The sequence below is a fragment of the Streptopelia decaocto genome, assembly GCF_964273445.1.
Source record: "Streptopelia decaocto genome assembly, chromosome: 1".
NCBI classification, from domain to species: Eukaryota; Metazoa; Chordata; class Aves; order Columbiformes; family Columbidae; genus Streptopelia; species Streptopelia decaocto.
In genome coordinates this window covers 146,856,837-146,884,827 of record NC_138663.1, presented here as the reverse complement: position 1 = coordinate 146,884,827, position 27,991 = coordinate 146,856,837, and the positions used below count along the sequence as shown (strand labels likewise).

Here is a 27,991-nt window from a genome sequence, read left to right as displayed (position 1 = left end):
GCTGGTGGGAAAGGGAGTGTGGGGCTTTTTGCCAGTTACGGTTGAATATTTAATTGTCAGATAAAAAGTTGAAGTGAGCAGGGGCGGACCAACTGAAGGAGGACAAGGGCTCAGATGTTGCCCTGCTGTGCCAAGTAGTGTTTCATGGAGCCCATGGGATGAGGGAAGGAGCTGCCTGGTAACTCTCCCTCATCCCTTTCACAGCTCCAAACAGTCCTGATGTGGCTGCTGAGCATCAGGTTCCATAATGAGCCCACAGCCCCACAGATCATCAGGTTTTAAATTGGAAGAGATTCTTCTGCCTTCAGGGACTCAGAGATGTTAGATTAAATCAGACAGAAGTGATATTATCTTCCTAAAGCCAACCCATGACCTGCAGGAGTTAAAGTAAACCATTTCAGCTAGAGCCAGTATGTAGTTTAACTTCTAAGTGGGGAAAGTACTTGTATTCCAGTACATCACATCAAAAAATCTCTGGCAGAGTTGCTGCAGTGGCTGTCAATGGACAGAAAGGGAAATGAAAATATCATGGAAATTGAAGAAAAAAATCAAAAATATGTTTGGAATATTTGATTTGTTTTAGAAAGTTTTGGAAATAAACTGACTCAACTAGCCAAAATCTAATCACCTTAAGATTCTACTTTTCTTCTTTACATGCACGTCTCAATCAGAGCTGAGGTAAGAACTGTAACCAAAATGGAAATTAATTATTATTGTTGCTGTTGTGCAATAGTTTAAAAGAAATAATTATTATTCTGTACTAACTAGTCCCTTGTAAATTGCTAACAACTCATAGAAGATTTTGGTCATCCTAAGCTCTGTATTTACAGACAGTGAAACTAAAGACCAGAAAGATGCCATGTCTTGTCCAAAGGCATCCAAGAAGTCAGTGATGAGGCTGGAAACCCAACCAGTGCTCCCCCAAGACACAGGTGCAGCTCCATAGTAGTTCAAGGGCTCACTGAAAAATTGTTCCCTCTTTGGTTTAACTCATCTTCCACTGACAGTGCAAATGCAAGGGAGGAGCCAGGGACATGTGGCTGGGGAAAGAGGCAGCTTTGATTTAAATAAGCTTTAATTGCCATAGAATCAAACTGCTTAATCCCATATGCCCATGGTCGGTCATCCAGGGCACAATGCCTGTGTTTTGAAAATGCAACTACAATGACTACAGCAACAGACAGAGCAATCCACAGGCATTGCTGGTCATCAAAACAGCTTGTGTCATTAAAGGAGGTTTTGTTCCTTATAGGAGAACTAGGAATGGTCCTTTCCCGCCATTTTATTCTGTCTGTGCTTTTGTAGATTTTCAGTAGCACTGAGACTAACACATTTCATTCCCATTCCAAATCTGACTAGAATTCAGGTGCATGAAAGGACAGTAAATACAGGTCAGGGTTCTGGCATAGGTTTGTTTCTCAGGAGAAACCCTTAACCAGCTCATATGCACACCTATGCCACCGCCCAAGCACTACCACCCAGTGTGAAACACAAAAAATGGGGCTACTTTGCATCATCTGGACGCAGAACAACAGCAACACTATCTCGAGATAATGGGCTTTACATTTTTATCCTACTGGTTTCTCTTAAGGTTGAAAGCATTCAAATCAAAGCACCTCTCTTTGACAAGTACCAGTCATTACTCAAGTATTACCCTGAAATGCCTCCCCACCCTACCCCTCAAATGCTAGAGACCAGACTTCTATGTGTTTCTGATTCGAATTCTTCCCTCTGGGGCGTTTCCCAGGGCCCTCACTGTTTTTATTAACAAAATGTGTTTCTGCTAGAATGGTTGATAGATGAAATTCGATTTTGTAGCAGAAAAATTAGTTCCTGTTTATAGCAGGATTAATGGTTCCCCGTCTCCTTAGCATGTGCCCACTGGCAGGGCTCTCTGCTGGGTCCTGAGCATGTGCTGAGACAATCTGTTCCTTTGGCTTTCTCTTACACAAGGGGTCTTTTTTTGGTTATTTCATTAATATCCCCTGCTTTTCTTCTTTTCCCTGCTCACTATGGGGGAACTTGCAAAGAAAGAAGGGTGGAGAGAAACAAGAATGAGCTCTGAACGCTCGTAAAGAAATGCCTGTGTACTTGCTCCTCATAAAAATGTGCACCTCTCCACGAAGGAGAAGAGAGAGAGCTTGTTTCGCCCTTCTCTGGGCAAGGCACTAAGTTGCAGAAGACAAAACAGCCAAAGCGAATAAAGCCTCATACCAATTTTAACCAAACACTTCACTCAGCTGGGTGAACAGCCTTACAAATGTTTAGGTTTGAGCTGCTGTAAAACCTTCCCTTCTGTAAAGTGTGATCCCTTGGATTTAGCAAAGCTACATTATTAATAAGCATCAGGGGTTTAGAGAAACAAAAGGCTGGAGGAGGGGAGGGGGAGCCTTATTTTAGGAAAGGGGCCAAGAAAGACAAGATGTTTAGGAGGGGGAAGTATCGACACCCTTGGAATAGAGAAAGTGTCGAATGCCAGCTGCAGAGCGCCTAAAAGAATGAGTGTCTCTGATGCTTTTGTCTCCTTATATGGTAAAATGATAGAGAGGGGTTTCACTGGGCTGGGGAAGGCAGCAGCCTCTTTCCACACAACACTGACTGCAGAGCTGAAATCGGAAGAGCTGCTCTTGGCAGGCAGTGGAAAGCCCCGGCTCTCTGTACAGCTCTCCTCTGCAAGCAGGCCAGTCTTGCTCTTTACACATTCGTTAATGGCTGTGACCCCCTGTCCCTGGTCCAGGAGGTGACATTAACTGCCCGCTACTGCTCTGTAAGTAAATATCCCTTTTTTTCCCCTCCCTCCCCGCTACCCACTGACTGTATCTTTGAAGGTGTCGCTTTAAACAATGGGTGCAGAGAGGAGGAGAGGGTTGTTTAATGCCCCAGTGGTTTGTTGGGTAAGGGTGCGAGGAGAGAGACTGCCGGTCCCCCTTTCTCCTGAGCACATAGTGAGGGGTGCGAAGAGGAGAAAAAAGACAAATTTGTTATCAGAGCAATTACTGCTGCATGTCTGTCCGTAAAATGACACATCGGCGAGCTGATGAAGCTCTGGGTCATTTCATGTGTAACTAGATTTAATGACTGTATTATGCTGTGTGTGTAATCCACCAGGGAGGTGACAAAAAGTAAAAGCTGGGGTCTTAGATTCCTCACACCTATGTGCACACTCCTGCTGCCGAGCTCAACAAAGGAGCATTTTTGCACCATAGCAAGAGCAGATGCACATGAAACAAAGGTAGCCTTTCCTCTTTGCAGGCAAACACTGTGTACAGATTGTGTATGGAGAAAAGAGGGAGCCATCAGCATCATATTTATTCTTTTTTTATATGGAGAGAATAAATTAGAAGGCAAATCCCAATTAATAGCTTTGAATTTCTTCTTTCCGGGCTTCTCTCTGCATGCATGTGTGTGCAGCCACAATAACCCAGGTCCTTAATGTATGCTGTCTAACATGGACTTCTCTGTGTACATAATAAAGGAAATACTAACTTTCATTGTTTTCATTAATGGCTGTTGTAAAGTTTCTACTTCGTTAAAGTGATACAGCTTTTATTAGTTCACCAGACACCTGCATATTTCAGCTTTGCTGTGTACAGAGACACACACATAGTCACAAGAAAGCAAACCTTATTAAATCTATATAGCAGCAGTCAGTCATTTATTGTTATTGTTACTCCCCTGACTCCTATTTAGAGGTATATTAATAAGAATGCCGATTGCTGATTGACACTGAGATTGCCACAGTCAGTGGTTATAACATTTATTGTTGGCTGTACATATTTGTACACTGTCTTCAACAGGAATTGTCCCAGAAGGGCTGTGTGTTATTAGATACTCACACACATTCGAATGTGAAAGGATGTTATGCCTAAGGTTGCCAGTTGTTTTCTGCTATGAACTTTATTTTCACCAGTTCATAAATTTACAGGACTCCCTGCTTTCTGGCTAAAATCTTTTGTGCCTTTTATCGGCCAGATGGTAAACTTCAAAAATTATTGCTTCAGGCATTTGAATTTGGAAAGCAGAAAAATCTTACATTTAAAAAAAATTTCTAAAAATATCTATTTTCTGCCCCTGCACATGTAACTGGGAAAGGATGCACTCCAAAGGCTGCTCTGTTAATAGAACCTGTATACATTCTTGACCACATTTGGAGAAAAAGAAAATATGGTTATAAAGTACTATATTTATTGAAAACTCAGTTCCTAACACTGTCAGTGGCACTACTGTATCCAAAATCTGACCAGAGCACCAATAAATAAAGTTGGTGACAAAGTAAAACTCCTGCAATTGAAAAGGTTGGTGCAGTTCGTGCTGCATTGCACTGCAAATTCAAGTTTTTTATGCAAAACAAAAGGATGAGGAGGGTTCTAAAGACCTACATTCACTTGCATGACTCTTGGATCAGTTCTCCAAGGTATTGAGCCTTGAGCCCGAGAGCCAAGCAATATCGGACCTGCTGTTGTCCTCACCTCCTTACCTCACCTCACAAGGGTCAGGTCATTCAGAACTAAGGGAGGGTCAGATACATGTTAACACCATCAGTCAGAAGAAATGGCTTCCTCTCCATGAAAATCAGGCTGAAAACTGAAGTAATGCCTGTTGCTCCTGGCCAGCACACTGCCACACTTTCAGGATCTTCACAGACCAGTTATGTGCAGGTCTGAGGCTCATTCATATTTCTTTGATAGAGACATCAGTCTTGAACATCTTCAGAGAAACTCTGGATGGTGTAGTGTTGTAGGCAGTCACATTCCCTCACTTGGGTACTGCTTCAGAGATTAGGGATCTCATAATTTGCATTTTTAGACTGATTAATTCTAATTGTGTAGTTTTGATGTTTCATTTACATATGCACAGTTATTTGTGATGCAGATTCACCCCAAGTGAGGGTGTGAAATGGCAGGGTAATGACAGGTTTCATGGAAATAAATCTTGGATACACTGACAGTCACTGAAGCATTAACATTCCAACAATACTAATTAGCTGTATATACAGAGACAGTTTGATTAAAAACCACTGGAGGCTTCTTTTAAGGCTGAATATCAAAACACTCATGCCAGGTGAAAAATGTACAGTCCTAATTTTGTTCCTTTACACATACCCTTCTATATTATATTGGATAATCCTAACTAGGCTACTAAATGGCTACTGTACATATAGTAAGATGCTATAAGAGAAACATAGGTGAGCATAACACTGACATAGGAGTATTCATCTCTCACTTTCACAGCAAATTTTCTACTTTAATGTTGCAAATATATCAACCACAGCAGAGTAAAGCCTAAGGTTGCACTTTTGGTGGTGGCAGATAGTTCTAAACCCTTGGCAAGCACAGGCACAAGGGCTCAAAACCCACCACTCTTTAATTCATCTTGCATAATAAAAGTAACAAGTTGCATGAAACAATAAAATACCTGTAAACATTCACCTAGCTCTATTTTGTCATTGCTCTGAAGTACTCTTGAGATTTAGAACAAAAGTATCTTCAGAGACCAGGATCCCACCTCTGATGAATTCTCTCCCTCCATACTCTGCTGTGCATTTCTCCATGGTGGACCCAACTTCTTCCTTCTTCCATTAGAAAGGATCTCACCCACACAAAGATGGCCTGTGTCCTTGTCCCCTCACTCTCTGTGTCTTTCCAAGCTTGCTCCTGCATCTCTCATGCACCACAGATACTCTGACTCAACGTCAATAGCTGGTCTCTGCTCTCTGTGTCCATTCTCCAGCCCCAAGCCCCAGCAAACAAATTGGACCAAACTGGTTTCACTCAGGTGTAATCAACCTATTCTGCTATGATGTGCCCAGCTGAGCAGGCACCTCTACAGTTCATGTAGCCTCCTCTGCCATGTTTCGGAAAGTCAATGTCACAGCAGCAGAGCAGAGAACTGTGGATGCCTCACAGCCCTGTGGCCATCACTGCTACAGCAGTTTTATACAGTAGCCAAAAGAGGTACATTAACTGATCCTCCGAATCACCACACATGCCAATCATCTGAGATGGAAAGGGGCTTTGTGGTCTTGCCTTTGTAAGCAGAACCAGACAGAGAGACCCAGAACTCTTCTGCTAGAGGCCAGGACAAATAACAAAGCACTCCTTCTCCATAGGTTCCTCCCAGTTTTGCTTCTGTCCTTTCTAGAAAGGAAGACACATAGAATATGGGGGACATTGTTCTGTTTTTGTGCTCTGGATTGTATTATACAGGATTTTAAAAATATAGGAGAATTCAGAAATGTCACTGCATGGTAGCACATGGCATTTTCTGGGTATTTTTATTTTAGTGTCTAATTTCTTTGGGATTAGCAGTGTTCCTGTCAATGACAGAAAGCAAATGTTTTCTGGAAAAAACAAACCTCCATTAGTGTTTAGTGTCTGGATTCACTTAGCTTATACATTATTTCTGTAGGGTAGGGCCAGAGACAACAATCGGTTTTATTAATCCTACACTATTTTTCTCCTTTATCATTTTCCGTTATGGGTTTAAATGGTTTTATTAGAAATATGAATTTCTATGCTTAAGTAATATCAAGTATTTGATCTTTCTCTTTGAGTAAGCCTTTGCTTATTCTGCAAGAGAAAGAAGGAAGACAGCAGTTTCAAAAGGCTTTAAAATAGAAGAGCAAGCCTTTCCGCTCGAACTGTGCTCTTCCTTTCTCTGGTAGATTTAGGAGTCATGCTCCATGTTATTTCAATAGGCTCCTTTTGTAATTGAAATGTATGCAGGAATGCTGGTAAGACCTTACATCCTCCAGTCATTTCAATATCAACCTCAGATAATCCTAGTGTAAATTGCGTGGCGTAGACTTTCAAAGTGTCAGTGCTCAGTTCTTCTGTGGCCTCTGGAGTTACTACCAGTGGTGTTTGCTCTACCTCTGCTGGAGTGGCTCTAAACTGAGCAGAACCTTTTTGACTGCCAAACACAACAAACCACACAGAAACCACAACTGGAGTGTTCCTTCTCCACTACTATAACTACAATTACTTTAGCCGGGTGCATGAGGAGCCTTACCACACAAGAAACATTTTCTGGTGGTTTATTATTACTATTAATATGATGTTAAGGAAAACAATCTTAAATAGCAGACTATCCACTTTCCTATTCATGGTAGGCTGACTGTGCAATCCAGACAGGAACCAGGTATGCTTTGGTTATCTGTACATGTTAATGCAGTCTGTCTGCTCAGAAAATTGCTCTGAAGTACTTAAAAAGAGACATCAGAATGTTATACCATAGGCAAAATAAGTCAGCCATGTGCAAGGAAGCTGAGTTGCTGGAAAAAACTGTGATTTTGAAGGATGTTTTAAGGTAACTTTAAAAAGTCCATTCAAAACTAAACATTTGTAAATAACTTTTAATATTTAGCACACATATAGAAAGGCCTGAGTGGGATAATTAGGAAGAGATTTCCTTACTTCGCTTTGATTTTTATTAGTGTTATTATTAGTGTTATGTTCAAATATCAAATGAAGTTTTCCTGGCTTTTGCTGGGGAACTTCTAGGACATCTGTGAATATCTACTCTGAGCTTAAAACCTTCAGAAGCAGCAATGATCACCTCCATAATTAGATGCTTCTGATACCCTAACCTTAATGTGGACATTGGTAAAGAAGTCTGTGCTTGTTAACAGGGCTCTTCCAATAAAGCAATGACATATGACATTATAAGGCCTTGATTTCTTGAAGACAGGGTGCCAAATTCTTTTGATGGGCTTACTACAGGGTTGTTCTTCCATAGAATCAGCAAGAGAAAAAGGCTTCTACTTTCTTTTTAACCTAAAAAATTAAAGGCTACAGCCACATTTGTCTAAGCATCCTTGTGTTATTTACAAGCTTCACATATACCCTAGATCATGGGATACAAGGAAGAACAACAACTTGTCCCCTACTGTAATCATGACTACCCTTTTTAAGGACCTACACAAAGACGATGGTATGAACAACAGTCGTAGTAAAAATCTTCAGTGTTTCAATAACCTTGCAAAAGTATTTTCCTTCTCTTTACTCAAGAAATGCACCTTCAGCCAGTGGTAATCCATTAGAATCATAGAATAATTTTGATTGGAAAAGACCTTTAAGATCACTGAGTCCAACTGTCAACCTAACACTGCCAAGTCCACTGCTAAACCATGTCCCTAAGAACCTCATCTACACGTCTTTTAAACACCTCCAGGGATGGTGACTCCACCACTGTCAGGGACAGAGGGCCTGTGGATGGAGAAGAGCAGCTAGTTGGAGTTCCTACAGGATAAGCTGTGTATCACACGCTTCTAATCACTTGGTTAGCTTTTGCACTGACCTTTAGCATATGGGAGCAAATGTCCTTCTGTGACCCATGGAAGGAGACATGGCTGTTCTGCATCAGCTGGCTTGGCTCCCCATGGCCAGGAGCCTGCCGATGGAGGGTCAGGGATCCAAGGAACACCTGCCCTATGGCCAGCTAGACCTTCAAGCACTCAGGTTCCCTTTGCTCTCCCTCTGTCACCATGGTATCTGCGGGCACTCATCCCATGAATAAAAGCATAAGCTATACCTGCCCAGACAAAGAAAGAAGGCTACTGCCTCTTGATGTGATTTATTAAGTCTAAACACCCAGGGTGCATGTTTTGGATGTTTGTGATGCACATCTACTCCAGCTAACTCCTGAAGTTCAGGTGGACTCTGACTGTACGTTGCTTCTTTTTTAATTCTTGTCAGTGCTACTGGTCATTGTTTTCTTTTCCTAAAGTAAATGAAAAATAAATAAAATTAGCTTTCCCCCCTCTCCCCTTGCATGGCATCACAGCCTGATTTGGAAAAATGATTAGCTCTTAGAAGAGTGGCTTGCAGTTGCTGCAATGAGATGATAGATAACAAATGTGGCAATAGCTGCTAAGTTACAGGAAAATAATCACTTCTTGCCAGAAAGACAAGCACAGTTTGAACTGCTAGTTCATAGTTGCAAAGGATATCATAAATCTTTGCATTTTAGCCTTTGGAACATTAACATAAATTGTTTCCAAATGCTCTAGACCTGCATGGCTTATGTCACTGGGTTTGCCAGACACAAATCTTCCTTTCTCAAGGGAAGGAAAATAAACAGATAGAAAATTCTCCATGTGCACAGTTCTTCTTGAAAAAAGTCTGGTGGGAGAAATGTGTGTACACCATGGAGGAAGATGGGTGTCTCCGAAGACCTTTTATTTCCTGTGCAGGTGGTGAACAGAACATCCTGCTCCAGGGGCACAGGTAGAGCCCCAGCCCTATTGACTCAGCTGGGGTCAGTAGCAGGGCCCCCTTTGGCATCTACAGGGGCTTAATGCGGTGTCTCCACATACCATTACAGCAAGAGATCAGAGCTTCACTTTGCTGAATAAACTAAACAACTCCTACATTTTTTAGACAGTTTCCCCTTGGCTTCTTTCTCTCTCTTGTGCGTGTACATCTGCACCTCTTGGTGTTCAACACCCCCCAAGAGCGGCTGAAACCAGAGGTGCACAGGACATCTTGTATTAGGCTTGCAGACATAGTTGAAAAAGCAGGCAAGATCTGAGAGACCTAGCCCTATTTTCCAGCAGTCAATAGTATCATGGGATGGGTAAACACCGGATAATTTTTTAATGACATTATGAGCCCTAATTTTTAGGAGGTAATATGATAACTTTAACAATTACTGCTAGTAAGATGAGACTGAGCAAACAGGGGAACAAGAGGAAAGAGACATAGTTTTTAAGGCATCCTACTAACTTTAAAGTAATTTTCATAACAGTTCTTACATCCTGGGAGACACTATGTGGGTAGTGGTAACATTTGGCATAAGCTGTAACTTCTGGGCACAGAATCATTTTGGAATTGGAAAGCTCTTTTCCTTTCGGAAATGTACTTGTTATGTCTAATGTTGTAGGAGGGAGACTGTATGGCAGAGAAATAAATTTGTCTTTCATGATAGTGTTGGGAGCAATCTGAAAAAGCATAAGATGACTACTGTGATAAAATCTTAGGACCTTTCTGTACCAGAAAGAGATGAAATAAGGTAGAGCCTCTGGCCCACAAAGCTTTACAGTCAACAAGTATCAAACACAAGAGGAAGAAATAAGACTCCTTTCAGTGATGCCCAACGATAGGATGAGGGGCAATGGGCACAAGCTGAAGCACAGGAGGTTCCATCTGGATATGAGGAGAAACTTCTTTACTTTGAGGGTGCCAGAGCACTGGAACAGGCTGCCCAGAGAGGCTGTGGAGTCTCCTTCTCTGGAGACATTCAAGACCCGCCAGGACATATTTCTGTGCGATCTGCTCCAGGTGAACCTGCTTTAGCAGGTGGGTTGGACTAGTTGACTTCCAGAGGTCTCTTCCAACCCCAACCATTCTGTGATTCTGTGATTTAAGCATTAAGCAGTGCATAAAGCCTACACTGAGCTATGCATGATTTTTTTATGTGACAGAAACAAACGGACTGGTGATGTAAAGTACCACGTGTAGAATGTGACAAGCAAAAACATAAAACATTGCTCAGTATGATTTCATGTGTCTTGTTTGTAAGACAACAGTGAAATTATTTGACATTCCTGCTAATTTTTCTGTAAACAGGACCCATAATTACTTCAGATTTCATTTTCTCCAGAGGAGAAAAAAAACTGTAAAATATCCTCAGAATGCTACATAATAGATCATGGGATCCAGTCCAAGCCCCAGATCTAAACAGCCTGGAATCTGGGATGCTTCACCCCAAATTCCAGCTTTCTGAATGAAACCACATGAACCTGAATTCCTAACTTTAAGAGATATTGAATATGAAACTGGTCCCAGATCTAATAAAAGATTCACTCAACTAAAACCAAAATGCAAATGTTCCTTTCTTGTCTTTTGATTTCCCAGGTCTCTGCAGTTGTGCCTCAAAACCCACCCAGAGCTGCACCTTCAGTGTCTTAACAGAGCGGAGTTCACCCCTCAGGCTGTTTGGGACATAGAAATCAGGTCTGCCTCTCCTTCCTCAGGGTGAGGGGGACAATCCACTGTAACAAACTTGGAGTACATTTAACAAAACTAGATCCCTTCCAGGATAGTGAGGCAAGTGCCTGGCTATTTTCTAAAACAGTGTCAGTGACTATTAAATAATTATTAAGTAGATTATTAAAAATTATCAAAAGATAAATAAATCATTTAATAAATCTATTAAGAAATGCTTGCCTCTGCTCTTGTGGAAAGCACCCAGAAAATAACACAGCACTCAATAAGAAACCTTCTGTGACCAAGAGACAGGAACATCTACTTCTAAGGGAAAAGTCCTGCCTCCAGTCACAAACCACTTCTATATTATACATTTAGCAGCTTTGGATGAAGAACAGAACTGGTATAAACCTGTAAAGGAATCACAGTCTGTGTTTTTTTGCTTTTGCACATCTTGACTGCAGAGGAATTTTTTACTCTTTGGTATCACACATCTACTTCTAATTCAGGGCTGGAAAGAACTAATTCTGAAGAGAGGTGAAAAATGCAAGTTAAGAAATGGTTTCTGCTCACAATTTAACTTAGTAATAATGCAAATTTACTGTGCAACTAAATTGTATCATTTGGTAAAAATATCTAACACAGTCTGGTAAAAAGTGCAGATTTCTGTCCTAAACACAGACTATTTGGACAAAGCTTTCGGTTCTCTCAGACTCAGTCATACATATACACATCAGTTTATACTGGTCTGATTCCATTCATTTGCTGAAATAACTCCTGGAAGGAAATTAAGTCCTCTGTAGTTCTTTCATGGGAAGTACAAATGTGTTATGTAGGTTGGGGTTGTAAATGGCTTCAGAACAGAGGGGAAAATAAATGCACCATCATCTTCTTAATGTTGTGGTAAATAAATACTGCATATCTGTCTCAAGAGGAGACCAGCTTGCTGGACGCAGATATTACGGAAAGTTCATGCTGTACCAGCCCTGTTTCTCCCTCTCTTCCCTTACACTTTCATTGTGAGGCACTGCTGTTGGAGACAGGATAGAGGGGAACTTTGGGTAGTCATTGCACTTCTCTCTTCAGCGTAATTCTTCTTACTTTTAATCTTTCTGTTATCAGTCCCTTTGATCCTGTCTACTCCTTAAGGACCAAGAGCACCTAACATACTCCCAACTTCCCTTTGGTATAAGAAAATGAGTCAGTTCATCCCTACATCATCTGTAGGGTCAAAACAGCTGGACTGCTACCCCTTTTGGGTTGGTCATGGCACAGATGACCAACTGTAGGGGTTATTCTTCCAAGCACGTTTTGGGGGTTGGTAGTTTGTCTCACTTTCTTCTTTAGGAGTTACCTGGAGTTCAAAAGACCTTCCAGGAGCTGAGACATGTTCTACCCTTCGTCTGTGCTAGTCACCACACAATTCAGCAGTTGACAGAGCATTAAAAATAAAATAAATTTAAAAAAAAGTTTTCTAGACATGAAAACAAACTTTGCCCATTCAGGCTGCCCTAAAACATTAATCAAAACCCAAATACAGGGAATACAAGATAACGACAAAAACTGAAATCCTGGAGGAGAACACAGGATTTCAGAATGTCCTAATGGTGACTCCCACTGCCAGGAGAGGACGAACTCCAGAATCGAGCACCCTGTGCCAAGAACACTAAGCAAGTAACAACTTTTAGTTTAAAACTGAGAGCTGAAGTTGGCAAAAGGACCGTAGCTGCTGTAAATGTCACTTGCGTGTGAAAGATAAAGGTAGCCAGTTACGCCATTAGTACCCAAAGCATTTAAGGCTTTATAGATCAAATGCGGCTTAAAGAAGGGATCAGATCTGGCAGGCAGTGAAGATCAGGCAGTCCAGGTGGAACGTGCTTTCTGCCTGGGAAATTCCCCTTCTAAGCAGGCAGCTATGCCCTGCTCCAGCTGTAATGTCCAAACAGATTTCAGGTGTAAGACACACTGCAAGCCTCAGGTTAAGAAAGAAGCCAGTGTCTCCAATGAAACCCCAAATCAATTGTCCCAGGTGATAATGAACATTCATGCAAGTAATCAAATGCATTTGTGTCCTTGTTTGTGTGTGCATCCAGAAAATGCTGAAGACATTACAAGGCCTGAGGAGCAAAATGCAGTTATCCCTAATTCAGACAAGCTGACATATTATTTGCAGTTCCTTCCACTTGCTTTTCCCCATCGATAATCATAATTCGACATTTGCCTGAACCAGGGTAGCTAGATCTTACTTGAGTCGCAGTACACCACAGCTGCTGGATAACTCATTCAGCTGCCCCAGGGAAGAATCAGACATACAATCACTGACCCCACATCTCCTCTGTTAACAGTCCCATGCACAAGCAGAGATGGAGGGTTGGTGTCTCACTGCAATGCAATGATTGCCAGACATCGGCTCATAGAGAATGTAGAAAAGGAAGCAGCAGAAGCACCTAACAGTGATGCCCAATAAGCTGTGCATGACTATGCAATGCAAACTTTTCTCCTTCTTTTTGGAGGACATGTTGCTCCTTCTGAAGATAAGGTGGCTCATCCTTTTAATGTACTTGGCCTCCTCCATCCCCTACAAAGATGGCTTCTTGCTTTGGACCTACTGATGAAACCCCATTCCTCTTTCTCATCTCTAACGTCAGCTCTGGTCAAAGACAGGTCAGTGGAAGGCTGAAGTAGATGGGCTACTGTCATTACCCAGCACTGCAAAATTTATCATCCAGTTTCTTCCTATGCTGTTGATTTATCTGACTGAAAGTTGAATTAAAATTGAGGTACAGTGTGATAAACCAGAACTGATAAACCTTTCTCAGGGACTGGGTCATGTGTAGCTCAATCTGACATGTGCCTATTTCTGTGTTTGTGACAGGATAGCTGGACTCCAGACAACAACATGACTGAACGCTTTGACTGCCACCACTGCAAAGAGTCCCTGTTTGGTAAGAAGTACATCCTCAAGGAGGACAGCCCCTACTGCGTGAAATGCTATGAGAACCTTTATTCCAACACCTGCGAGGAATGCAAGAAACCTATAGGTGCTGACTGCAAGGTATGCCAATGTCTTGTTACAAAGATCTTGAAAGAGTAGCCTGGATAGATGTGAGACATGGTGCCATCACCTGGAAGAATCCAGTTTTACAGCTACTTAGGGGTTTGGTTTGGTGGGAGAGCATGTTTTCTTTACCCCTGTATCTGCTTTTCACCACTTCACTAGGAAAATCCTTTTTATATTATATAATAACAGAAGTGGAAGAACACCCCTCTCTTCCTGTAAGGCATAAAATGATCTGATCATCTGATGTTAGAAAGTATCTCTAACTCATTAGGAGAGGCCAGCTGAGATCTGGAAAGGTGGCAGATGATTTTGTCTACCTTAGGGTCAGGGGGAACTAAGCCACCGCTGGCTTTGCAGTGACCACAACTCAGTTGTCATCGAGAGACAAGACATGCTAAAGAAAATCTGCCAACTCCTGGACCACAAAAGTCTGACAAAAGTTGACCCACATAATAAGTCAGAATACAGAATAATTAGCCTTTTAAATACAGAATGATAGTGCGGTCTAACTACAGATTGCAAAGGAGAGTGCAGAGGCCTTGCATGCTTGAGCTATTGTATGACTGCGCCACATGGAAACATCTACCTGATACAAAGGTGACCACCTGCATTTCTTTTAAATTAACCAAAACAACTGGAGGTCATACCAGTTTTACTCTGACTGAATGAATACAGATGATATTTGAGCCATTCAGTGAAGTGTTTCGTGGGCTGCTACAGATAAGACTTCATCCAATATGCATCCTCCTTGCACAAAACTGACCTGTTTGAAGTTGACCAAGAGCTTCACTGGAAAATTGAGTTTGCACTAGAGCAGCAATCTGCATTGCATGGCGATGGGATTCTTGACTGGTATGAGGTCTGATGTTTGATTTGCTGCATTGCTCATCCAAACCTCTGCAAACACCAATTAGTCACTATTATTGATACTACCACCCTATCACTAGTTCAGATATATAAAAATATATGCTTACTCAGATTGGGAGAAATAAATGTCTCATGTCTTCCAAATTGATCTATCTCACCCTAATGGCAAATCAATAGCAAAGCCACTTTCAGAAGCATTAAAAAGGTGAGAATGTTTCACCATCATGACAGGGAACTGGCAATAATCTGTAAGAGGGTATAAAACTGCCAGCTTTCCTACAGCTCATAAATATTCAGATTAGAGAAGAGATACAGCTGGTCTGACCTGAAAAAGCAAAATACTTCTGCCCCATTCCAGAATGGGCTTTTGTTTTAAGGTCTCTTTCTAATCCCCTGAGAAGATATTTCCATGTGTTGATATTCAAGAATTTAAAAACTTGGACCAGCTTCAACAAATCTCGGACAAAGTATTCAGGAATTAATCAAGCTGAACTTTTCAACTCAGATTTATGGATTTAGGGAGCGTGGGTGTTATTCGATATACTGCTTTTCTGTACTTTTAGGCAATACACACTCTAATAGCAGATAGAAACAAAAACCCCTAATTGTCTGCAATATAGGAATATTTTATATATGTAAAGGACCAGAACTATATGTGGAAAACACAACTATAAGATAGTAAACAAAGTTTTCTTAAAGAGCTATAAAGTGTGCCAGAAACAAATGTGTCCTTTTTTGTTTCTGTGAGTGCTGTTTGTGCCTGTCTATACTTTATGCTGCAGCTTTTGAATGTGTTGACCAATTTTAACCAAATTCTGATGGATGGATAAAAGTTGCGAACTTACATTCCTACAGACTCTCTGGAAAAAAAATGTGGTTGAGTAGAAAAAGAGATCCTATTAATGTCCCACTGAGAGGAAAACTAGAGTAGTTTTTCAATGACAGAAATAGACACCAGAGAATACATTTGAGAGAGTCCTTGTAAGTGCCTCAGCCACAAGATAAGTTTCAGTCAAAGCTTGTGCACAGTGTGGCTGAGCATAATTCAACCCTGAAACACAAAGTCACAAGAAATTATGCTTCTGCTCCTCATTAAACCATATATGCTCATAAGTACATAAACATATAATAAAAATACACATATATACATACACAGACACATATGTATTTTTTTATATATATATCTTTGTACACATTGCATTTCTATTTTCCCCTGAACAAAAGAAGACAAAAGGTACTGTGTTTAGGAATAAAGCCAGTATGTTTACTGCATGTACAAAATAGACTACATATTTATTTGTATGTTCTGACATAGCCTTCATACAGCTGTAAAATTTGGAACTAAAACCTAATGGAGTGACAGTGTTAACAGAAAGGGTCACATCCAGGCCTCTGCATCTTGCAGAGACACCCATATTCACATCCACATTACAACCTGAAAAGCTCCACCTAACTGTCACCTCAGATCCTCCTTTGCAAGTCCCTTCTCAGCCACCTTCTGCACAGAGAGTGCTGAACTGAGAACCCAGCTGCAGTTGAGATGTTTCTATTTTCACCCTGCGAAGAATTTCCTTCTTGAAGATGGCTATATAGCCTATGGATGTTTCTTAGGACTTGCAAAATATGAGATTAACAACTAGGATTAAATTTGGAGCTCCTGATTCTTAAAAGAGTGCAAAGCAAGAATTAGCTTTGATAGCAACTCACATACTTATTGGTCTGGGTGAAAATTACTGTACAAAACCAACTAACCAAACAAGCAAGAAGACTCTTCTCTTAGTGGTCAAAAACAACTCTCCTACCAGCCCTCCCAGTTAAAAGCAGCCCTCCCATACCTGAAAGGGTTACACCAAAGTAAGACAGGTGTTGACAGGAGGACAGACAGCTCTCCCTCTCTGACACTACTGTAGTGTATCAGCACTGGTGCACAGCATCATAGAACGGTTTGGGTTGGAAGGGACCTTAAAGATCATCTAGTTCCAATCCCGCTCCCATGAGCAGGGACAGCTTCCACTACACCAGGTTTCCAATGCCCCATCCAACCTGACCTTTGAATACTCCCAAGGATGGGTCATCTACAGCTTCTCTGGGCAGCCCGTTCCTGTGCTTCACCACCTTCCTAGCGAAGCATTTCTTCCTTATATCTAATCTAAATCTACCCTCCTTCAGTTTAAAGCCATTACCCCTTGTCCTGTCACTACATGCCTTTGTAAAAAGTTCCTCTCCAGCTTTTTTGTAGGCATCACTTTAGGTACTAGAAGGCTGCTGTAAGCTCTCTCAACTCTCACCCAAGTTGAACTTAAGCCTGCTCAGACTCTGGTAATACTCCGATTTTGACAGCACTAGGCTCTGAGAGGGTCAAACTGATGCCAGATTTTCACCTTCTGTTTTAGCTACAGCACAGAGATCCCATAAGACAAACTGTCCTGAAAACAAGCTTTCTTTGAATTAAAATCAGGAGATAATTTGCTTCACTAGCTTTCAGTCTTCCTATGGTAATTGATGGGTAACTGCAAATGTAACTGAGTAATAACCAATCTATTTTAAAGAATAACAACATGTGCCTGAATGACACCTTTGGACTTAGGCCATTTCATTAACTGTAAACAATTCTAGCTGATGTTTATGAAACTTTCACGAGCAGATTAAAAGTCTCATAAATTGAGTGGCAGGGGGCACTGGCAGGCAGTAGAAAAACGCAATGCTATTTCTCTCACAGCTATGACACATTATCCATTTGCCAACAGGTTCTAAACAAAATTTGCTCCTTCTAAAAAGAACTGGCGTTTCTTTGACTACATCCCAGGTGAACTCTCACCAGACCTACAGTTTCACGCTTCTTTCTGGAAATCCATCCATCATGTTCTCATTTGCTTAACTGTTGAAGTATGACTTTTGGTTGATTTTGGCTTTTAAAATAGTTTCCTTGCAGGGCCTATGGCACAGAAACCATCACAAATACAGGAAATACCTACAGTAATCCAGTGTTTAATGCAGTCCACAAGTTGGCCTTGGCAAGCAGGAGGGGGTGCAAACTCTCTGCAAAATGTGAGAATGAAATGAAAAGGAGATTGTGAGATAAATCTACAATGTCAGCACACAAGCCAAACATGAATCAAAAGGGTTGGTCTTGCACTCAAACTAAACAGAAAAATAAAGCCTCTAGTAATGTGGATAAGGGAAAAATAGTTGTTTTCTGAATTTTTAATGTTTAAACCCTTTCCTGAGATGCAGCACTTTTTCAGTGCATTACTGAACATCAGACTAGTTGTTGTGAAGTGGAATGGTAAAAGAAACAGACACTTCCATCTCTTCCCACATGATTAAGGTTCTGGCTTCAGCACATTATATCACTTATTTTCACCCTTTCTAAACATACTTTTCATAGGGAAGTATTAGTCTAGCATATTTAAATATTTTGCTACAGGGTGTGTATGGCTAAAATCTGCACAGCATTTTGTTGTCATACCCCATTTCCTCTGCTCAGCCTTCTGAAAAGAGCATTGTGGCCTGCATATAAAGTTACTCTTCTGGTAATAATCTCTCTAATCTCCTTCCTGTTGGGTCCCTGCTGAAAGCCAATTCAGAAGAAAAGGTAATACAAAATGGCTTAAGTTTACTTAGATTTATAAAGCCAGAGTAGAAGACAATACAGTTGCAGGATATGAGGAGCCTGTGCTTAACCCAGTTACCTGGTAACTCTAGTCTTGGTGCTCTATTAGTTTAAAAAAAATAAAGTAGTCATCAGCAGTCCCATCCTAGAGGCCCATGCTGGATCAAAACTATACAGAACTATGGAGGAACTATCAAATGTGATTGTGCCAATGTCAAAAACAGTTATCTTGACAAAGTTTTCTTTGGGAAGGAAATAAGGAAAATAAGTGAAAATGAAATTGCTTGAAAAGCACATAATGGCTTTTCAAACCATAAATTTCAAACCCATTTCGCAAGGGATAATCTTTTGGATACAAGTGTTTTGGATACAAATAGGATCTGCATTAAGTTTTGCTTGCATCATATTCTCACAGTCAGTTATCTGTGTACAAAGCACCTCCACTTGGCCAACTCTCTGACATCTGAGAAACACCCCAGGATTCACTGCTCGTTTGCTTGTCCCAAAGCACGCTGAGCAGGAATTTTCAGCTGAGATTGATTCTCAGATCAGGCTGAGAAAAGCACCCATTCAAATTTGAGTCATTTCAGGGACTGCTAATCTTGTTCGTTTTTATCTTCAAATGAAACCAGGCAAGGGAAGGATTATTTTCCATGCTCAAAAGAAATGCAACAGAATTAAGTGTTAAATATTTCTCCCTACAAATTCTGCTACAGAATTTATTGCAGCTCTGCAGAGAGGCATTGCCTTCCTTCTCTTTTCACTAGCAGCACATCTGGAACTGGTCTGGAGCTCTCTGCAGTTCAGCTGCAAAATTGAGTGCAGGACAGACTGTGTCCATGAGCACCTGTGTGCATGCATCTCTATATATGTAAACACTGTTCCACTTATCAAATGTCAATCCATGGTAGTTCTTCAGTCTCTTATCTGTGCTTCTGTGTGCTTTATCTAATGAGCACATGGCTGTTAGTTTTCATAGACATGCACAGATCAATTGCAAAAAGAGTAATTCTCCAAATTTCTTTTAGGCAACATCAGAAGCTGCATTTAAAACTATAGTTAAAATATGTAGCACCGGGGACTGGTTTCCCTCAGGCTGGATAAAGTGGCTGGGAAGTCATGCTTATCAATACTTTAACGATACACTCCAGTTCTGAGTCCACAGTGGTAATTTTCTCTATTAGTTCTTCCTGGAAATCTACGCAATAAATGGGAATTAATTGTATATCACTTGTACCTTCTGATGGGTGAGTGTCACAAGGATGGAGCCAGGCTCTTCTCAGTGACAACCAATTATAGGACAAGGGTAATGGGTACAAACTGGAATACAGGAGGTTCCATTTAAATTTGAGAAGAAACTTCTTCACAGTGAGGGTGACAGACACTGGAACAGGCTGCCCAGGGAGGTTGTGGAGTCTCCTACTCTGGAGACATTCAAAACCTCCCTGGACACATTCCTGTGTAACCTCGTCTGGGTGTTCCTGCTCCGGCAGGGGGATTGGACTAGGTGATCTTTCGAGGTCCCTTCCAATCCCTGACATTCTGTGATGGAGAGATTTATTCAGGTTACAATTAGCTAGTGTAACCTAGAGCTCACAGACAGAGTAAACTTAATGCTCTTCCAGTTTAACTGAAGACCAGCCTAACGGTCAGACAAGCCTGAAGTCAGCTTTGCACATACAACTTCTCCAGCTTAGAATCTGTTCCAGATCAATACAGCCACAGCTTATGTACAAGCCAAGGGCTAAAGTTAGATACACAACACATCAAAGCAGACCAAAGCTGATCTCTGGTGACTTTATTACACTGATCTAAGAACAACCATGATGCAGAAACTGTTTGATCAGTACCCTGGACTTCCTTGCTTCAGATGTGACCTATTCAGAGAGAGAAGAAAATATCCATTTCATCAGTCTAATATTCTGCTGCAGGCATGTCAAAGCCAGACATCTTAGACTCCCTCTACATTTCATGACAATGTCTGTTATAATCACCCAAGGCAGCTAAAGGTCGTTCAAGTCAGTCTGTATCTTGGGTACTTTGGGTTGTGCCATGATGAAATATCTGCTGCTTTCACCACAGCTAGTGTCTATACAACCTTGCCATCATAACTGACTCAAGAATTAAACCTTTCATCATTGACACTTAATCCTTGTCTTAAATACTCCTCTTCTAAAAGGCATGCACCTTCTCCAGGATATAATTTTATTGATAACACAAGGCAGAACATATGCAAGTTATCAGCATATGAATTTTGGAGATTAAAAAAATAGCTTGTGGAGTATTGCGAAAGGAGGAGAAAGGCAGCAAGCGGAAAAGACACCAGATCTGTTGTCATTCTATTTTCTAGCAGGAAAATTTCACATTTTGGGCAACTCTGTTGGCTGTATGTTGTATTTTGCTGCTGAAAATTCTATTCCCCTCTGAGATCAGACAAACTGAATACACAACTGTCTGAAAGCTGTGAAGTTGGAAGCTTAGATGTTCTATCTCAGAGCGCAGACACCCAGGTGAAGGACACGTTGGGTACCAACTGTTTACTCATGGAGATTGAAGAAACGTAGGTGAGTAGCACAGATGTCCAAACAAAATTCTTTGTTGCACAGTCAAATTCTGACTGAAGTTACTATAGTTTAAGAAGTTACCACAGATCAGCTGAGCTAGGCAAAATTATTTCAGTGTTTCCTGTTAGCTATTTATGACAACAAGGTTCCTGCAGACATAAAGCATATTTATTTTAGGCTAACCTAAATACACAGAATCTTTTTATTGCTCTGGGCTAAGACTGCACATGTGGAGTTACCTATGATTGTACTGACACACAGCATCTTAGGCCAGGTTGTTTAAACACTTTGTGATGCTTCAATTTACACAATTAAAAAAATCTGATATTCTATAACCCATTCTTTTCCTTCAGATAACCAGCTTAATTCAGTGCTTGTAATTATCACATAGTGGATCTTGAGCTAGAATCTGATACATTATTTCTGCTGAATTTTTATACTCCCCATTCATGACAACACTAGCCCATCATCCTCCCACCTCAAACCAAAGGGGTTGACACCCTTTCTTGTAATGACCTAAGCTTCGTTTTGTTGGAAGTCCAAAGACACTGTTCAAGTGTTACATAATTAGGCCACCTTAATTAAAATCTTAAAAGGCACAAGCCATCCCTTTAGGTCACAATTTTTAGAGCTCTCTTTTGTTTTGTTTTTTAATAATAAAAATAGCAATGCAGAGAGTATTTTAAATAGTCTGATGCACATGCTAATCCATTGGCTAGAGTGTTCTGGATCACCAGCTGCAGGTTCAATGTGGTCTCATCTTTCTGTCTGATCCACATTTGAAACATCAGTAAATAAAAACACCAGAGTCAGTAAAATTCAGTCACAGTGGGGAAAAAAAGGAACAGAGATCAGACCAATTCTGCCCTTGGTGTAAATCTGTTGAACTGAATAAATACCAGAAAGTAATTGGGAAAAGGATTTTTGTCCAGGAATTAAGAGTTTTGAAGTGACCTAGAAATCAGCAATAGCCAAGACAAATAAGGAAAGTCTATTGTATCTGTAAGGTTAACAACTTTTAATCTAACTCGGAAATGTGACTTTATTCTCAAAGGAAATACCTAAATGAAATTAGCTGTTCCTCTGCCGCATACAAAAAATTAAGGTTACTTTGAACTGAAAAAGGGTCAATAGTTGTCATGAGCTCTTCTTGGTAATCACAGCAAAATAAGTTCACCTCCATCGGAACGTTTTGTTTTCTTGAGCTGTGCAAATCAGCTCCTGGCCGTGGTTCAGATTTGGATGTGCTTTACATTCTCTGAGCTTCCAGTTGTGCAAATTGTTTATTCTGCTTACTCTGTGGTTTTGGATTCCTACAGGATCTGTCTTACAAGGACCGTCACTGGCACGAAACCTGCTTCCACTGCTTCCAGTGCAAGAATTCGCTGGTGGACAAACCTTTTGCTGCAAAAGAAGAACATCTACTTTGTACTGATTGCTACTCCAACGAATACTCTTCCAAATGTAATGAGTGCAAGAAGACTATTATGCCAGGTAAAGATGCTCGCTTTTTGTACTAAGAAAAGATAAGGCTAAATATCAAGTCCAAAATCAGCAACGTTTGTGACAAAGTTTTCCCTTCACTACCTCTGATAAATCCTAGTGAACTCTGGAAAATGCAGTTTATGGTGCATTCTAAGTCATTTCCATGACCTGAATACATAATTTTCATAACGGATAATGATAAAAGTGTTGTTCGCATGACATGGATTACTCTTGAAAATTAGTAATTATTTCATTTAGCATTTTTATTAATGGGATTTATAATATGCTATTGCAGTATTTGTTAAAAGGCTTTTGGTGGCTGGACAACCAAAACTGATTTTTCTGTCCAATCCCAACTTTGTACTCTGTCTTGATTGGCTTCCACTGCTTGAAGATCAGAGGCAGCTTGCAAATTTAACAGCTTACTTAATTCATGATTTTGCTTTTTATGTATTTACTCTAAATTTATCTCCTCCAATAAAAATGAAAAATTGGTCAAAGTGCCTCTAAGGTCTTTCTTGAGTGTGAAGATATGAAGAAACAGGAAAGAGCTATTTTCTTTTTCAACATGAAACACGAGTTTATAGTAATAGATTGCTAAAACTTCATCTGCTCTTGTCAACAGTATAGCATTCTGTGATGATTTGAGGGCTTAAAGTGGAAGGAATATTGGTCCAGACATAAAATATTAAAAGGCAATTTGAAGAATCTACATACGTGCTCCATAATGATTACTAATTACTTTTTTCAGTAAAATTTTTCCTTCGCTGGTTCTGACATTAGTTGTCTTAGAAAAAAGCTGAAAACCTCAATGCTGTGCACCTAAGGTGCAAAAATGAAGGCCTGACCATATTTAAAAGCATATAGCCCTATTCATTCATGGTTGAGTTTATGCACCTCCTTCTATCATTCCATATGCACCTGTTTTTACAATACAGCACTAACAACTAGCATGTCTGGTAATAGCCAGTGGTAGTTTTAAAGCTGAAACTACATATATGTATGTATTTTTAAGATTGTTCATCAAATTCATCCTCATGATCAGTGAGCTTATTTGCCCAGTGGATCCCTCTTTGCCTATTATGCCAGCTACGGACTGATACGTACTAATGGAGGCTGGATTCAGCGACCCAGAGAATACCTTCTTCTATTATAATCTGAAACAGAAGAAATCAATTTTTATGAAACTTTACAACCACCAAGTGGTCTTTAGCTGCTTACTCAAGATAGCCATGATGTCACCACATTCAGAGAGCAGTACAGCCAGCATGTATTTTCTACTTACCCAGCACACCGTATTAGTAGAAGAGCTACATCAGAGCACTATGATCACCAACTGAAGCATAATTCATTTTGAAAGAACCAGCAAGTGGCTGGATACCCTTTATGGAAACTGTTGATGCTACACTTGCCCTTTGCTTTGCTCCACTAAATGCACAATTTAGATTTAATAAAGCATTACCATGACAAGCCCATTAAATACTATAGTAATTACAAGCTTGATCTTGTAGTCCTTCTGCAAACTAAACTCCCACTGACTTCAGCCCTGCAGTGAACAAACAAGGCTCCCCCTGCCTTGTGTTTCAATGACTACACAACCCCAAAGACAGAACAGCTAAAAATTTGAAAATAAAGTTCTAGAGTATTCAAAAAAAACAAACCTCCACATCTCCTTTTTCGGACTGGTGCGCAAGAGCATGCAAAGAAATTTGTCCATGCAAGAAGGCATCATACAGTGTGTTGAACCTGTCAAGTGCAGTATCTGTACCCTAAAACTTCATTCTAGAGAAGCATGTTTAGCTCCTAACTGCCATACTGCTTTTCTGCTTTTCAGTAAAGGAGTGATTAAAGAGTTTTGCAACTACAGTTTAAATACAACAGAAGATGGAGAAAAAGGTTCTCTCTTACTCAAAGTTTCAAGAGACAGAAAGACATTTAGGATAGGTGATGCAGAGCTGGAAAACATTGCAAATTTATAGTGGACTTCAACGAGGATAGGAATAGGGACACAGAGCTAATATGAAATAGTTCTTTTTCTCAGGCAGTGATATACTTCATTGGAAAGGGAGGCAAGGAGCTTGACAGGAATTAACCAGGTATCTTGCAGTTGTCTGAAAAAGAAACAAAAGGGACCTGGAATGAATGAAGTCAAACTTCAATGAGAAATGGCCTTACCTTCATTCAGCACTAACAGCAGATTTTATTGGTGTCTCACCAATTCCCCAGAATCTTCCTGTGCATTGGAATTCATCATTAACTCTAAAAGGCATCCTAAGCCTTCATTATTGGCAGTAGATGTTTCTCTTTTTTATAGGAGAACTGCTCACTCTCCAAAACTTACAATGATACTCAATACCATGCAAAGCTGGTGGTAACATGAAATAGCCCCCTGCTCACAGCTGCGCTGCTTATTGGCTGACAGCCAGCTGTCAGGCAAACAAGAGCTACAAATCGTGTCAGCCTCAGCCAGAAGAAGTTCAGTCGATGCTCTGGTCTCATTACAGGTACTCGGAAGATGGAGTACAAGGGCAACAGCTGGCACGAGACCTGCTTTATCTGCTACCGCTGCCAACAGCCTATTGGGACAAAGAGCTTCATCCCTAAGGACAATCAAAACTTCTGCGTACCCTGCTACGAAAAGCAGTTTGCCATGCAGTGCGTCCAGTGCAAGAAGGTAGTGCTCTTATTTTACTTACTTAACACCTAAGGGATTGAAGCCCACCTCATTTTATATCCAAGTAGGTAGAATATCTTGTTTTTCTCTATGTATCAGAAAATTCAGCATCAGCTGATTTTAAGAATGATATGATTTCACCCATCCTGCACCAGGAACAGCACTTACTACAGTGAGAATCCTTTCTCAAGGTTAAAGATCTCTTAGTATTGAAAGCATACAGAGAACACATTTTTGGAAACAAAAAAGAGGCCAAACAACTCTGCATTGGAATAACCTCATTCCGGTATAACACATCATATATGATACACCAAACATTCGAACTGGAAGATGAGCTAATGCTGATCATATTTAAATATTCTAATGACATTCAAGAGAGATAAGCTTTACACAGAGCAAACACCATTCCTAAAATAAACACTGGTAAACTCAATATGCTCAGAGTATGACTTTCTAGGCTAAGGACCTTTTATTTGTGAATCTCCTAAATTCTTTACACAGATAAAAAAATTTAAAATTCTTTAAAAACAAACTAAACAAAACACAAACAAAAAAACCTGTCTCCTTTGTTAAGAAACTAGCACATCTGTTTCCTATGGATATATGCGTAGGCAAAACCAATCAAAACTACAGCTACATCCACACTGAACTCCCTTTCCCACTGCCACTCTTTGTGCCACTCGACCCCCTGCACACCTCCAACCACCACCTGTGCCCACAATACACTGATTTCTCCCATGGGTGCTACCTGCTCATTTGCCCTTCCAGTCAGGCAAAGCTGCAGTCTGGTCAGACATCCCAGCTGGCCAGAAATGCCTCCATCTTTGCTGTTGCACAGGCAAAACCAAACAGGTAAAAGCTAAATTTTTCTTTCAGCCTTTGACCTAAAGTCCTATCCGTCCATCAATTTTCTGAAGCTTCTAAGAGTTTTGTATCTTAAAAAAATCTGTCTAGCATCCAATTTTAACCACATTTGAGAACAGGCTCAAAAATACTTGGGAAAGAGGCAAAGACACAAATGAATACACGTATTAGGTAGCATGACCACATACAAGTCTGATTCCCAGGGAATCTCTGTTAAGGAAAGAAAAGAAGAAAAATTAAACTGTGTGATTTTACAGCCTTCTTAGGAATACTCAAAGGGTCAAAAAAGTTTAGTTTGTCTAACATCTGGGGAGCTGTTTTTGTAGGCAACAACTTGTTATAAGAGAAAAACACCAAAGCCCAGAGAAACAGAAAGCAAAGACTTCAGCTAAAATTTGAAATAACAGTCTTTGCCAAGGAAAGTAACAGGGAAATTGAAACACATGAAGTAGTTCCTTCACCATGAAGAATGGGACAGGCAAAGGAACAGAGATGGACAAATCCTAGCGCACACATATGAAAAGCGACATACAAAGATTAGGTTTAAAAACAGTGGACAATTAAGAGTACGACTATACCATACATGGAGAATAAAGTACTTTTAGTATGGGGCTTCTTTGTATAAATTAGGAAATTATAATAAATCACTTGTCTGATTTTCTCAAGGTCAACTCCAGTGAAAATAATGATTTTGCTGCTGTTAAACCACCATTCCCTCCTCCCAAACACAAGAACCTCACCACCCTTCCTCTCTACCAAATCAAGATACAAACCTGCGACCCTCAAGGAAACACCCTCTTTCTGTCTCTCCATGAAACAGGCGATCACTACAGGAGGTGTTACTTACCGGGAGCAGCCGTGGCATAAGGAGTGCTTTGTCTGTACTGGATGCAAGAAGCAGTTGTCTGGACAACGCTTTACCTCCAGGGATGAGTTTGCATATTGCCTGAGCTGCTTCTGCAACCTCTATGCTAAAAAGTGTGCTGGATGCACAAACCCAATCAGTGGTAGGTTTCAGGGCCTTTAGTTTTTTTTTTCAATCAGCTTCTTCTAATATTAAAAATTCAATAATTCATTCCAATAACTTGAATGACTCGAGACGCTATATAATTCAAGATGTGTGACATTAAATACTCACGATACCTTTCAAGTGCCTAACAAAACGAAGTGGAAGGGATCCTCAGTCCTTCTTTTCACCTGATTTTCATGGAACAGGTAGATATGCAGTAACAGCACTAGCTTGTAGTGGGATATGCATGCTCTGTGCATCATTCCACTTGTGTGGGACCACTGATCTCAGTTACAACAGACTCTCCGCCAGCAGAAAGTGTCAAATTTGCTGACTTTTCAGCACAGCAAGTGAGAAACCACAAGGCTTTTAAATACTGCTTTCCAGTACAGAAGTACTTAAAGGAGTAACTGCTAAGAGCTTTACTATGAAACACCTAGCATAAAAATATAGCCTCCTCTATGAAGTAATCAGCATTTAACAACATGATACATACAGTCCAAGACGGCAAATCTGGGTTATATCTGGACCATTTTCTCTCTTGCTATTGCTCTGCCCTAGTGCATATACCTCACTAACACATACTTGATTGCTTAACTTCTAGAAAAGTCAGCACATAACACCACAGGTTCTGTTTTCTGCTCACATGACAGAGACATTTCTCTTCTGAATATTGCAGCCCTTTCTATTATGTTTTTTGGCTTTTTTTCTCAAAATGTTGCTACTGAAAGCAAAACAAAACAAATATCCATCTCATCATGTAAGAGATATGCCCAGTCAAATCTTTTCACTGACTTCCAGCTAGTCATTCCAATGTATCATATTAAAATTGCTTGTCATTCGTAGGTTAAGCAAGAGATAATCACTTCTAAGAGACGTAAGAGGCATTTTTTCACTAGTGTATGTTTGAACTTCATAGCAATCCA

At 40.4% G+C, this 27,991-nt stretch overlaps 1 protein-coding gene across 3 annotated transcripts in view; it reads left to right on the top strand.

Moving 5' to 3' along the window:
• FHL2 (four and a half LIM domains 2) overlaps positions 1-27,991 on the top strand; it is a 43,363-nt gene that overhangs the window by 14,404 nt on the left and 968 nt on the right. Inside the window, exons 1-6 of one of the 3 annotated variants that reach the window (XM_082064715.1) lie at positions 2,644-2,767; positions 10,857-10,955; positions 13,804-13,983; positions 22,353-22,527; positions 25,023-25,192; positions 26,877-27,063. In XM_082064715.1, coding sequence (XP_081920841.1) covers positions 13,828-13,983; positions 22,353-22,527; positions 25,023-25,192; positions 26,877-27,063 — 688 coding nt within the window. In that variant the 5' untranslated portion in view covers positions 2,644-2,767; positions 10,857-10,955; positions 13,804-13,827. Of the gene's footprint in view, positions 1-2,606; positions 2,768-10,856; positions 10,956-13,803; positions 13,984-22,352; positions 22,528-25,022; positions 25,193-26,876; positions 27,064-27,991 lie in introns of those variants that run through there. The other 2 variants (XM_082064716.1, XM_082064717.1) reach the window with 2 other exon arrangements.